The sequence below is a fragment of the Lucilia sericata genome, unplaced genomic scaffold, assembly GCF_015586225.1.
Source record: "Lucilia sericata isolate MDLA Ls3-8-SP2 unplaced genomic scaffold, ASM1558622v1 Contig000245F_arrow, whole genome shotgun sequence".
In the NCBI taxonomy this organism is placed as follows: Eukaryota; Metazoa; Arthropoda; class Insecta; order Diptera; family Calliphoridae; genus Lucilia; species Lucilia sericata.
Window position 1 is genome coordinate 398,555 of NW_023994271.1, and position 15,279 is coordinate 413,833.

Here is a 15,279-nt window from a genome sequence, read left to right on the forward strand (position 1 = left end):
TATATGCATTTGTTACTGTTCAGTCCAAACAAAGAATATAACATAGTGAATCGAAAAATGTCCTTTTTGGTTTATATTTTTCAAAGCAAACGACGTCTAAAAAATAAAACTATTAAAACATTTTTTTTTTAACAAACAATAAAGTGATAAATTTTGTATGTATGTATGACTGACTATATCAATCTAAAATGACATGCAAAAATACATAAATTTTATTTTGTCATAAAAAAATATTTTTTTTAACAACATGGTTGTTTAACTCTGGTATAAATTATTTCTAAAGCCAAAAAGTATTATTATAATTTAAAAAAACAACAAACAGTTAAAATTCCAGAAAGCAAATATAAAATGTAATTTTTATTTTTACATAAAATACTTTTGCATTTACTTAATCACAATTTTGCTGAATAATACACTAAAACTTTACTAAAAAAATATACAAACGATAAAAAACAAAACTACAAATTAATTAAAATGTCAAAATGACATTAATTTTACAAAATAAGGAAAATGTTAAAATTGTTTTTATTTTTTTTAATGATAATTACTAGACCATTAAATCGTTTATGTTTTTAAGAAAATGTTTAATGTTCAATCTTAAATCAGCAATCTTTACAAATGCAAGGCTATAATAAAAACTTCCAAATGGACAAATTTGTTGATAACCTTTTAAGACACTTCCATTTTTTAATATTTCACTCAAAGTATAATATCAAAATAATATGAAAGGTCTTGTCATATTAAAAATTATTGCTCTAGTTCAAAAATATAGAAATTTTTATAATTTTTGAAAAATTGAAAAAATTTTAATTTTTTAAAATTTAATTTAAAATTTATATACATACATATACATATGTATGTATCATAAACCATTTAAAAGTTTTACTTCGACTTTTTTGTTTTATGCAAATAAAAAAGATTTTATGACTTCGAGGTCATTGACACAGTCATTCCAAAATGGGAACGAGTTACAATTTTTTTTTTTTTTTAACTTCACCTTTTGATTCCATTTTATTTTTTTAGGGTTATATACATATATTTCAAGTACCTCAACCATTTGTTTAGACATTAAAATTCAATATTTGCTGTTGTACCCTGGGTTATAAAAATACATACATTCTGGGAAAGAAACTAGAACTACTTTATTTGATTGTCCAATAATGTAAAATTAAAACTTAGTTTTTCTGTTTTATAAAATAAAATATACATATATTTTCCAATATTTCGAACTTTAGCTCGAGAAATCTTTTTTGTATATCAAAAAGCATTAAATTTCACCGAAACGTTTTTTTTCGTTTTTCGCAATTTAATCTAGAGCAAATTTTATTTGAAACCAACTTGCATCCCAAACATCGCTTAGTAAGGTAAACAACAACATTAAAAATATATTTACAAGGAAGTATGTACATATATTAATTAAAATCTTATGATCATATTGATTAAATAGCTAACACAAGATCAGGGAGAAATGTGTTTCGAAAAATTTCAACAAAATACAAACTAGATCAATTTTGAAAAACAGAAAAAACATTTCATTAGTGATATTATAGGATACGTAATATGTAATAATTTGAACTAATTAAATATATGTTCTTCTATTCTATGTAAAAATATGATAAACCAAAAATTTTTCCGAAAAATTTAATATTTGTTAATACTTTTGTTATCGCATATAAATATTTAATATTGAAAGCGCCTTTGAAAAACTTTCATATTATACCATATTTATGTACATACATATATAGTTTCTTTGTAAGAAATTTGAAAAATATCTTGAAACCTCAAAAAAGAAAATTTTTATCCTTTGATCCAGCTCACCAAAAGTTGACAAGACAAAAATTTTAAGAAATGGTATCTTATTTAAAATGAACTAAAATTTAAATTTTCGGGGGAAACATAAACAGCTTCGATGGGGCGAATAAAAAATAAACGTAATATTTATCAAACATTTATGGATCGATGGTATTCGTTTTTTAGCTACATTTTTATATTTTTGTTCAATCATTTTCAGGTTATTTTTGTCATTGTACAATAATTATATTTGCAGGATACGACAAATAACTTTAATTTAAAAAACATTTTCTCTTATCTTTTTTCCTCCTTCTAAACTGCCTACAATTTATTTTACTCAACATGTGAATTTAAAAACAAATTTAAAAAATTGATTGATTGCCTTTCTGAAATTGGTTGCTCTTACTTCACTGCTAATTGCTGAATTTGCTGTTGTTTTGTCTATAAAACGCTAAAACAACAATAAACTCTTTAAAAACCCCACCTACTCCTAACTAAACGAAACGATAAAACCATAAAACACAAAATAAAATTAATTAAATCCCCATATTACCTTAGTCAAGGCAACAAATTGGAAACAAAGGATGAACGATGCAATGGTGACTGTAAAAATGTTGAATGTAGTCAACATGAGCACACAACACATTCATCATTGGACCCTAATGCTGCCTCAAATGAGAACAACAATATTAACATTACCTGCTCCATGTTGGGCAGTACGACGGAGGGAAGTGAGCTCTCAGCTGAAGCTTCAAATTTTCAAACACAAAATGCGTCTAACAATCAAACCAGCATAGACAGTCGCACCAAGGGAGTGTGTTCAGCCCCTCAGACACATAGTGGTCCCACGGGACCTCCGGTGGACAGGGATAACCCTGGCATACGAAATGCATCAGACGGGGACGATGCACACAAACAGACTGTTACCATCACCTGCTCAAGCTCTCGACAAGCCCCATCGGATAATATTAGCAACAGTTCAGTTAGCAGTAGCAGTTGTAGTAATAAAGCAACCATACAGAGGCAGAAACGTCTAAGAACACCGGTCTGGGCCAGATCCATGTCGACAAACAAAACGTACATAATATTATTTTCCGTAACATATTTATTGTATAACTGAATTATTTACCTAAGTTATTTTGTTTCAAATGAATTTGTTTCCTTTTGTTTGTTTGTCTTTAAACAGCTTTTAAGAACTGAGCCTACACATATAAAACAATATTACACAAACAAAATACTCTCCCACAACAAAATATTTTGAAAACAATTAAGAGTTTTTGCCCTTGTCCTTTGTTCTCTTCTATTCTAACTTCTGTCTTAAATGATCTTTCTCTTCTATTGTCACTATGTCCTCTTAATCTTAAAATCTATGCTATTGTAAATATCAATTCAATTTTAATGTTTTTCAGCATGTCTTTTCTCAGATTTAACACTTTTATGTAAATAATTTATGTGATAGATATGTATGTATGCATGTATGTATGTAAATGAATTTATTTTAAAATTAAATTTATTTAAAATATATTTCATTTAAAAATACTTTTTTTCATAAAATGTATATGAACAGTCAAACCCGTTTATAACGAACTTCGGAGGGACCAGTTAAATTTGTTCGTTGTAAGCGAAGTTCGTAATAACACGGGTGAAGATTTTGTAGATCAAAAAATAAAGTGTCATTTTACGCATCTAAAAGAAAATGAATTATATAAATTTATTTAAATATTCTATGCAAAAAGCCACCATTGATTTTATTTGTTCATATATTTTTTTAACAGATTAAGTTTTTTTTTTTTTTTTTTAAAAAGCTGCATGATTTCAATACATGGTTTTTTAAATTCGCTATGAAAAAAGGAAAATTGTACTGAATAAGTAATTTTTTTTACGAGGATTCGTTATAACCGAGTTCGTTAAAAGAAATGTTTTTGTATAAAAATAGTTACCAAATTTTCAAACTTGAAAAATAGTTCGTAATAACCGAGAATTCATTATAACCGAGTTCGATAGAAAGAGTTTGCGCCAAAGCCCTAAGATTTTTGTTTTATTAATATTTAGGCATTTTCGTTTCTAATATAGTTTAATTGGCATAATCGACCTTTTGTTTCAATTATAGAACCCTAGTATTATGTGTTGATTCAGTCTGGTATCTCTTATCGATAATGCCTATTCCCCAGCAACCAGCTGTTGTCGATAATGCCGTGTTTCTGACATTAACAAATTTTACCCGCCAAATTTGCTGTCATTACACAATGTTTATGTTTGAAATGTATATTGAATATATTATCTAGTTTTGTTAAAGTGCAAAAAGTTTAATTAATGGCAATAAACAAAATTAACAGCGTGTGTAAATAAAATAAACAACAAATAAAAGCAAAATAAAAATAACATGTCCAAAGTAAAAGCCGATAAATTATCTCCCAAAGAAAGTGCCAAAGCAGAAAATAGTGAAAATGAATCGATTTGTGTAAGTGACACACACCTATTCAGCTTTCTGCCGGAAAAAATATAATAATTTTTTCTTTAGGATGAAACTGCTAGCGTCAGCACCAGCACCACTTCGCGTAGCAAATCACCTGGCTCCCGTGGAGGCCGTCGAAAAAGTCGTCATAGTAAATCACATGTCAATGTACCGGCTTTCAAATATGAGTATGATTTATTACCAACACGAAGAATTGTTTAATAAATGATTTATTTCTATTCAAGTTGTCATTTAAAGGAGGATCATGGTCAAGCCATATTTGGCGTGGCCTTTAACTATTTACTGTGCAAAGACCAACCCAATATTTTTGCGACAGCGGGAAGCAATAGATGCAGCGTTTATGAGTGTCCACGCAAAGGAGGTATTAAGTTAATAATGTGCTATGCCGATCCTGATGTAGGTTTAAAATATTGTTTGTATATAAAAATTAAAATTATAGGAGCAGCTCTCAGAAACTACCATTAAAGAATAAGAGCGGGTTTTGCAGTTTTACCTAGGAAGAATTTGTACTTAAGTTTTGAAAACTTAAGTACAATTACAAAAATAAACCGCGCTTATAGAAACAAACTTTTCAATTTAAATAGTTTTTAGCCTCTCCTGTGAAATTTTTAAAATGTTAGAAAGGGCCGTTTATAAGTTTACTTAAAATGTATTTAAATATGCTAATAACTGTGCATTTAATTAAAAAAATGTTGGCATGTACCTACTTCTCAATTTAAAAATATTTTATAGTATGAAAATTGTGTATTCTATATGACTAATTCTGTATGGCAATATTCCGTGAGTTGTCCAACTTATATGGTGTGAATATAGCAAAGCTTTTTTATTATTTTCTGTGAACAAAACATGCCAACTGAACAAATATTTGACGAAAAAGTTGGCTAAAAAATGCGAAATATAAAATATTATACGTAAGTAGAAATTAGTAAGGTTTTTAAAAATGTATTATGGAAAAAATGTTCTTTTTGTGCAATATTTCACTAATTTAACTGTTTTGCCCTACTGAATCTACACTTTGTTGAGGTGGCACTTGTTGAATATAGGCCGACAGACTAAACACTGCCAACTAACCTGTCGGAGATACCCGAAATAAAATATCATATGTAAATATAAAACAAACATAAAATAAGAAAAGCGTATCAAATTCTTCCACCTAACGAAATAAAAATTAAATGTTATATACGTGTTTCTTCTATTAAGATTACGTTGTAGAGTGCTGCTCCCTAATAAGTATTGTAATATCCTTCGTCTAGTGAAACCTGAATTAGTATCTCTTTAAATTTTCTTTTATTTTTAACAACAGCCCGACGAAGTTTTTTACACCTGCACATGGTCTTACGATTCTAAATTATCTGTACCGCTTTTAGCCACTGCTGGTTATCGTGGTGTCATAAGAGTTATCGATATACAAAGAAACGAAGCGGTGGGAAATTATGTAGGTCATGGTCAAGCAATAAATGAATTGAAGTTTCATCCACGTCAGCCTAATCTGTTGTTGTCTGGTAGTAAAGATCATGCCATACGTTTGTGGAATATACAGACACATGTTTGTATTGCTATTTTTGGAGGTGTTGAAGGCCACCGTGACGAGGTACTCTCTATTGACTTTGATTTACGTGGCGAACGTATAATGTCCAGTGGAATGGACCACTCACTGAAACTGTGGCGCATTGATACCCAGGAATTTAAAGAAACCATTGAAATGTCTCGCACATTTAATCCCAATAAATCTCAACTACCATTCCCCACAATCATGCAACATTTTCCGGAATTTTCAACACGCGATATTCATCGCAACTATGTGGACTGTGTCCAGTGGTTTGGAGATTTTGTACTCTCCAAGTCATGCGAGAATTCTATTGTTTGCTGGAAGCCTGGTCAACTACACCAAAATATTTCTCAACTAAAACCGAATGATGCTTCCTGCACCATTATCTGTGAATTCGATTATGACGAATGTGAAATTTGGTTTGTACGCTTCGGTTTTAATCCCTGGCATAAGATCATAGCACTGGGCAACCAATATGGGAAAGTTTATGTTTGGGAGTTAGATCCTTCAGATCCCAAGCATACTCATTGTAGCACTTTGAATAATGTACGCTGTACTTCAATTGTAAGACAAACAGCTTTTTCGCGAGATGCAAATGTTTTGGTTTGGGTATGTGATGATGGTACCGTTTGGCGTTGGAATCGTAAAAATGCCGACATACACTCACCTTAAACTAAGGGGACGATTGTAAGTAGGTAGATGTTTAAGAAATCCATTCATTATTATGTTGTCATTAGTATTTTTTATAAAAATGTTCACGTTCTCGTTGTATGATTTTAAATCGAAATCAAAATATTTAAATAAAACTTGTTTTAATCATAACAAAAGGAATATAATTCAATTTTGTATTTTATTAAAAAAATTTGCCTAATTGCAACTTAATGTTTATTACTCAAAATATATGTCCAATTCACAATCGATGTCGTATCGTTGTATGTCATAAAAATTGTTCAAATAAAATTTTTTGAAACAAAAATAAATCAATAAAAAAATTACGACATACTACGATACAACCGTACAACACCAATTGTAAATTGGACAATAGTGTTTTTGAAAAAGTGACACAAAATATTCACAGCGTTTAATACTTTCAGGAAGTTTTATACATACAATGACTCAAATAATATTTGTCCGATTTACAAAATAATTGGTTTTTATTATAGGTGATACTTATTTTCTAATTGCAAACATTTTAAATAATACTTTGTTTTTTATTTTTTTAAACGCAACACCTCTATAATAAAACTCAAAAAATTGTCCGTACAGAAGAAAAACAGTTAAAATACAATTGTGAATTAAAATGAGATGTATTCTAATTTCTAATGTCAGGACTGCTTTAAATTCTTTTCGTTAAATTTTTACTTTGTTTACATTTAAAATAAGTGTAAGAATAATGCCGGTACCAAAATTTTAAACAAAATCAAAGAATTAATTATTAAAATGAGTAATGAAGAAACATTTTTTGCAAAACATTCTCAAATTATATGTAGGCCAGTATTATTTGTTTAATATATATGATATGAGACATGATTCAGATATTAGTGTCATTGAAATAGCCAAGAGTTGAACAAGATGTTAAAATGTATCTGTAAATGCACAAACTATACAAAATTTTCATCATCTGAATCAATATAAGGCATGTGTTTCACTTAAGAAACTGTTTATTTCAGTAACGAAAGTAAAGTAACACTTGGAGTATCCCAAAATTACGCAAACAAAGCGGAATACAACTGGAAAACTTATTTTGTTACAAATTAAAGTGTATACAACATTTTCCGGTATCAAAGCCGAAGACTTGTGTGGCGTAAACAAAATACCGCTTGTGCATTAAAAAAAATCATGAGATTGATTGGGTGGGGCATAATATCTGTAGGATTTTTCGAAAATATCATGTTCGTGGTAGGACAATGGATTATATAATTTTCAAAATAATTTAAAAAATTCTGAAAATTACCAAATCAAATGCCAAACTATTTTTTGAATATTTTTCTGTGTAAGCTAAACATTACGAAAATTTTGACAAAAAGTTTAAAATAAAGTAAATCAGCTGAAAATTACGGAATTTTTGAGACCCATTTCCAAATCCAAGATATTTTATTTTCACAAATTATACAGAGGTCCATTCGAAAAATTTATTAGGACAGTATAACTTATGATATTTCATTTTTTGCCACAATCTTAATATCCGATTATCGTTTAACCGTTAGACAATCTGCCGGTTAAAATAATTTTTGTATGAAAATTATAAAAATTTCATTTCGATAAAAAATGACAATACATACATTGAGAAATGGGGGCCAAAGTATCTTTAAAATTTCAAATATTTATTAAAATTTATTTAATTTTATTTTTAAAAAAATCTCAAAAATGCATCCACTATAACTTCTGGAAAAAACGGCTAAAAAGTTATAGAGTAATGGAATTCTCTTCAATATTACCAGAAGTAAAGAGATCTAGTTTTAAAACTTTTTTATCTTGATTGACATTATATGAATATTATTAATCTAATTTAAATTCCATTGTTAATATTTTATGAGAAAATTACCAGAAATTTCAATTTTGGAAAAATAGTTGACTTTGAATGATTTCCAAAAGATATAAACTCGAATTTCATTTTCAATTTCTATCTAATATAAAGCAATATATTTTGAAATTAAGCATTTAATATAATAAAAGAAGTTTTTGGTCAAAAATATTTGGACTTTAAAGCAACCCAGCAAAAAAAGTGTGGAAAAAGATGTAGAATTTTCATCACAACTAGTAACCCGAAGTGCTTCAAATTCAGGTGAAAAACCTATGAATTTTACATTAGCGTGTCATTGGAGGGATGTTGTTCATTTTTGACAACTTTGAACTACATCTAATCTTATCTTTAGAAGCTGTAAAAATCCGATATTTGTACGTTAAAAATAAACCACATTCTTTCAATGAAACGCTTATGTAAATTTCATCAAAATTTAAAGTACTTCGAATATTTTGTTTGTAGTGACTTTTCTACATCTCTTTTCTCATTTTTAATTGTGTTTTAATTTGTAAGTATATGTTTGGTTTATAAAAGCGAAAAGTATGCAATCGCATTTTTAGATGTGATTAAGTTGTCGTTTGTAAAGTATGACATCAATTATTTTTTGCTGGGAAATTATTGTTTCATGACATATTCAGAATCAGATGTACGAACAAATATTCTGTGTGAAGTCTCATGTCATGGAGCACAATGAACACCTACGTCGGATTTTAGTTTAATAAAACATATTTAAGCGATATATTGACAATAAACAATCACAACAAATTTTTAGCCTGATATTAATTAAGACCGGATTTATTAAAATACAGCAAATTGTATAATAACTGCTTTAACAAAGTTGCTATGGACAAGAAATTACATAGCAAATTTTATCAAACTGTATCTAAAAGGTTAACATTGAGGGACGAACACAGATTCATCATATTAACATATAATGACATTTCTACTTCCGTTGCGGATTATTTTAAAATGTCTAAATATAATGTATTTAAAAGTTACAAAATTTTAGCGAAAAAATTATTTTAGTACTCTCTGATCCAAAAAAGTACCCTCTGAAATATTTGTTGATACTGAAACAAAATCTCACTTTCCATCCCCTGTCAGTATATATACATTTTTTAATATCAATAATTTTCACTTTTAAAATATGTTTTTGTTATAAATTGGGAGTTAATCTGTGTTAATTTTTGAAAAATGTGCTATTCATGTAGCAAGGAGTTTAAAGTTTCTAAACAGGTTTTAATTTTACAACGGTTTTAATTAAAAATTAATTTAAATTCTAAAATGGAACCGAGGATTAATTTCAACAAGGATTTAGCAACAATTTGAATAAATTCAATAATTCCTTTACTGTATAAATCATAAATTAGAAAAGTTAGCAAATATTTTAAGAAAAATTATTTTATTTTTACCCAGTGTGGTTTGCTATGTGTGGATCCTGCATGTATAATATTATAGAAAACCAAAAAGTACTTTTTGAAGAACGAAAAAAATACCCTCTTATAGATTCTCATTTACTCAGGACTATCCATCCCTACAAGCAAGAAGATACGAAAACGATACGAATTCGTATTGCTTAGAAGAAAAAAATTATTGCGGCAACAATCATATTCGTATTGCGGAAGATACGTCCTTCGGGAGAGATTGTGCGGCCAGGGGGATACTTCTAAGCAATACGAAAGCAATACTCCTAGAAGACAAAAAAGAGACATTGCTAGATAATCAGCATGGTGAAAATAAGAAGATATCTTCAGATAATCGTCTGGAAGATATATTGGAGATATTCTCCTAATATCTTTAGGAAGAAAAGTATAAGAAATTAAAAAATTGGCAATTTGAAGACACATTTATTAGTGTTAGCAATAAAATATTACAATATGGAAAATATATTAATATAAATATGCCAAATTAACGTTTCCCCAGCACAATTTTGTTTTACCCACAGGAAGATTCTTTTAATATTGATTTCTTTTAAGTACTCTGAAAACCAAAACATCATGACTATCCATTTTTTATGTGAAAATAAAGATAAACTTACATTTTTCCAAGCATAAATTACCATTGTAATGATGTCGTCTTGATTTATCGCGTATTAACTTATTGTAGTAAGATTTATTTAAAAAAATTAGTTTTTTTCTTATTTTGAAAATATTTTGAAGTTTGAAAAAAATATTTTTATTGCTATAATATCATCTATGCGATAACATAACGATATCCTAAACGTATTGCGTAGGATGAAAATCCTCTTACAGAAATAAATACAACAATTTGGCAACAAAAAATACTTTACAAAATCAAAAAAATATTAATTTAAATATTTTTATTGTTTATTGCCGATTTTACTTTTAAATATTAACATTGCGATATCAAAAAAATATTGCTTGGATGATTTTCTTCCAAATTATAAAAATTTAATATTGCTTTGATATCTTCTATGGACGATATCTTCCAAATGTTTGTAGGGCATGTTTAATATGATATTTCTACGTTAAATATTGTAGAAAACTCAAAAGGTAATATTAAAATTGTTATTGCACGTATAGTACGAGAATAATTCACATTTCAAAAACGGATAAAAGGTGTCTGTGTTCATGCATAAAATGCAGTCACAATTGAAATGATAGACAAAATCCAACACTAGACAATGTTTGCATTTAACCAGTACACGTGTATGACATATAAGAGTCAATTAAAAAAGTGGTACAAATTGTAAACAATTGAAAACTTTTTTCTGTATACCATTCTCTAGTTTTTTCAACAACAATATTGGATTAAAAAGTCAAAAAAGTTTTGTTGGTTCAAGTTGATTTATTCATTAGATTTTAGGTCTTTATTTCGGTAACATCTTTATTAAGAACAGAAAATATAAAAACATTTAAATTTTATACGTGTCCCCATTAAGGTCAAATAAAACTTTATCCATTGAAAGAGAAACAAAAAATTTAATTGTTATTGCCATCAATTATAACTACGATGACAACCTAAATAAAGCCTTTAGGTTACTAAATTTCTGGAAAAAACACATAAATAATTAAATTCTTTTTAGCAATTTATGAACAATTTAAGTTAATGTTATTTGACATTGACTAACCCTCAATATCTCTCTCCATTTAATATTTTTCGATTTTCAAGACATGAAATGTCAATTACTAATTTTTGCTATTTTTTTATTAAGTCATTTTATTCGATTGTGTTGTCTTCCCCAAAGAATTCAAAAAGAAAGTTAAAGGCAACGTACAACAGAAAATTCATGCAATGAACTCATATCGTAACAAAATGCTGTTTTCATCTTCGTGTTTAGCTCCCTTCTCTATTTTCTAGCAAATTACATTTGCTTCGTTTTTTCGATTTTAGCCAATTTTAGTACTTTTGTGTTAGTTATTGGAGAGCATTCAAAACAGCTCTAGTTGACATTGTTTGTGAGCCAGGTCATTTTACATTTCTATTGTTTCCCAGCAAAAAGTTACATGACAAAGATGTTGTTTAATCAGAGGTGCAAGTGATGACGAAGTGGTTCGATTTAGATGAAACATGCATGATTTTAACATTAGCGTGTCATTGGAGATCATGTGTTTATGCGAGAATTTCGAATAATTGAACCAATGCAAACTCGATGATTCGAAAACGATGTTTCATTGGTTCAAGCTATTTCTTTTGTATGTGTTTTTGGAAGATATTTTAAATATTTTTAAGAAAAATATTATAATAAATATGGGAAAATACATAAAATAATTTTAATAATAAAAATTATTTCTAATAACACATAAATCTTATTTGATTAAATTAACAATCTGACTTAATTTTTTAAGTTTTAAAGAAATTTTTTAACTGCGGAATAGGTTGAATTTAGGAAGTCATTTAGAATGAGTTGTATTAGCACTGTTATTAAAGAAGTCATGAAACTTACATTTCCTTTGCACTACTGCAATTTTTTTTGCTGGGTTGGTTGGTTCCCAGTTAATGGTTTCTTATGTGAGTGTAAAAGGTTATTTTATGTCAATTTTTTTTTTTGCCAGTTAAGCTCTTGACAAAGCACACATTAGGTCAAAATATTTTTTGCAAAAAATACATATCTACTATATACACTACATATTTATATTTAAGTTCACTACGTCAAAAATATACACGAAAACTTTCGTACATTATGCAAAATGCATCGTGGTTTAGCACCAAGAAATTAATTTTAAATTACATAACAATTTTTGTTAATTTTAAAAATATTTTTGTAATTTCAATTAATATTAGTGATACTATCATGCATTGGTGAAAGTTTGAAAGTAATGTTGTAATATACACACATACATATGTATGAAGAAGCAGGTGTCGAACTTTTATGTAATTGAAACATGTAATAGAAATAGGAGAATATAATATGTTAAGTTTATTTCTATTATTCTTTAAGCCGAAATAATTGATTTAAATTCTCAAATCGATTGATAACTAAGAATTTAACTGAAGTATTCTGACCACTATACTTTTGGTTTATCAAATATGTATTGAAGTACAAATCCTACTTTATATAATTCATATGTTAAAGCTTGGCCTTGACCCTTTCGCTACCTTGCAACATGCTTGTTCTTGTTCTTCTTTTTACATGTTCATTCTTGTACATGAATAACTTTGGTGTTTTGTTTAACTTTGTATTTTAGTTTTAAGCTAGGTATTCTGTTCAAAATTTCACGTACAATTTTTAAAAACTTTATACAAAAAAAAAAAATAATGTTACTGAAGTAGTAGTAATCTATTCGTATTGTTGAATAACATGTGAAAAGTTTCTAACAATATTTCAGCAACATTTTTCTCAATTGTATGAAATAATATAGATTCTAGTTAGTTCACGTGAAATTTTCAATAAAAGTATTAAGTCTTTAATTATTGGAGACCGTTTATATATACATATGTATATACCTATGTATGTATATAATATAAAATACATTATATTATAATATTTAAAAAAAAAATTAAAACTTTTGATTGTGTATTAACATATTGTATCTACTAAGTCTTAGATAAGATCTCAAAGAGTGCAAAAATAAAATATATGTTATAGTAATGGTTAATCATAACCACTATGTTTAATTCATCACTTTTAATTGTTAAATGACAGCTTTTCACCTATTTTCTTATTTAAAAAATCCCGTAGCATCATATTAAAGTTGATTTATTTTCTCAACGTATGTATTTTTAAACAAAACAAGCTTAATGGTAGAAATAAGTACAATGAGTAAAATGAATTACATAGTTTTTAAGCTCACGTTTCAATTTATATAAATATGTATTTTGCTAAGTATGACTTATTTCTTCTTTCCTTGCATTCTCCCACATCTTGAACAAAAACAAACAAATAGTCGATGTTCATCAGCCTCATCATCACTTCAATGCTCCAGTGCTTCGTTAAATGTTACTCTATTTAAAAGACGTAATCGCAATCGACAAAATGTCACTTTGCAACACCATCAGCAGACCAGTACCAGTGATGATAGTAGACACAATAACATCAACAATAACAACAATTGCCCTTTATACACGATGGGGTTGGTTTCCGTTTAATATTAAAAAATACAAATTATGAAATGTCTGTTGAAAAAAGTTGCAAATTTACGATCTAAAATGAAGGTTAAAATGACTTTCAAAACCTCAACTGGACTCCCATGCGTTGTACCGTTTAATGGTACCTCTTTTTTATAAGTATGTTCAGTGGCACAGAATAGTATATATTTGTACATACCGTCTTTAAAAATGCATTTTACATGAATCAAAATCATATCGTACTAATCCTTGTAACCACTAACAGGGCAAGTACCCAAAATGGGCCTTGTACTGAAATGTATGTTCTTGCAATGTACTATAAAAATTTAATTCTTCCCTAGGGTTCTAACTCAAACCTCCTTGAAGTTTTGTGAAAATTTTTGGACCATATGATAAGAAAAACGGCAATAAAGCATAAAAAGTACTCTTATGAAGATACATATATGAACAAATTTCTTAGGAAACCATTGGTAAACTGGTCTATTCAATGAAAACTCAATTAAATTACACGTTCGATAGTAATTTAGGAGTAACAAAATATTAATCAAATATTTTTAATGAAATGTCAATATTACGTAATGGGGTATGTATGTATATTTTTCTGTGTACAAAAATGAATTAATGTATTTTATTAAAAAAGAAATATATTTCTCAAAAAAAATTATGTTTACTACGATACGATTTTGATTCTTAAAAAGTAAAATTTTTATATAAAATGCATTGAAGGGTTTTCTGAACCACTAATTATTCCATACAGCTAGACGATAAATGCAGAATATTTTTAAACATTTTTTTTTAACAATTTTAAATATGTTAACCTTGTTTACCCACCAATGGATTTAAAACAACTATTTCTGTATAATGTGTAATACGGTCAAGGCAAGATGTTTAAAGTAGTTATGAATCGATAAAATCAATTTATCCCCATTTTTAAGGTGGGATTAAAATGGGCAAAATATTTAGGGTAGTGTAAATACATACGTATCATATTTGCAACTTTTTTCTATTCCATATATGTATTAAAAATATTAAAACATTTTTAATTAATTTATAAACGTTTTGTTAATATTCTGTTTGGCCGTTTTAAAGAAATTCTTTTTATTAAATTATGTAAATGTTTTCGAAAATAACACAATTTAAACTCAATCATATACATACGTGTTTGAGATTTTACCAAAAACGCACTTTCACACACTTTTGAATATATTGAATAAGTATTTATTTAGAATATAGTATAAAAATCCTTACCGACCGGATTATTATATGTTTCTTTTCTAAAATTTTGACGAATATATGTTCTTAATTTTTTTTTTTTTAATATTATATGGCAAAATATTCAGCAATTAAGCCAATATCTGTGATATAAGTAAAATTTACAGACAACAGATTAATTATGACTCGAAAGATTTT

The 15,279-nt window shown here is 27.8% G+C and overlaps 2 protein-coding genes across 4 annotated transcripts in view; both read left to right on the top strand.

Annotated features, from left to right (window-relative positions):
* LOC119602620 (calcium/calmodulin-dependent 3',5'-cyclic nucleotide phosphodiesterase 1) overlaps positions 1 to 15,279 on the top strand; it is a 94,753-nt gene that overhangs the window by 43,641 nt on the left and 35,833 nt on the right. The gene's annotated exons all lie outside the window — the stretch shown is intronic.
* LOC119602623 (polycomb protein esc) lies at positions 3,996 to 6,643 on the top strand. The gene is made up of 4 exons (XM_037954239.1): positions 3,996 to 4,252; positions 4,313 to 4,434; positions 4,492 to 4,663; positions 5,571 to 6,643. Exons 1-4 carry the CDS (start codon positions 4,175 to 4,177, stop codon positions 6,486 to 6,488), a joined length of 1,290 nt encoding a protein of 429 aa, XP_037810167.1. The 5' UTR covers positions 3,996 to 4,174; the 3' UTR covers positions 6,489 to 6,643.

Coding starts and splice junctions, on each gene's coding strand:
- LOC119602623 (XM_037954239.1), top strand. CDS start 4,175: ATGTCCAAAGTAAAAGCCGATAAATTATCTCCCAAAGAAAGTGCCAAA. Junction 4,253..4,312: donor GTGAAAATGAATCGATTTGT/GTAAGTGACACA, acceptor TTTTTTCTTTAG/GATGAAACTGCTAGCGTCAG. Junction 4,435..4,491: donor GTACCGGCTTTCAAATATGA/GTATGATTTATT, acceptor TTTCTATTCAAG/TTGTCATTTAAAGGAGGATC.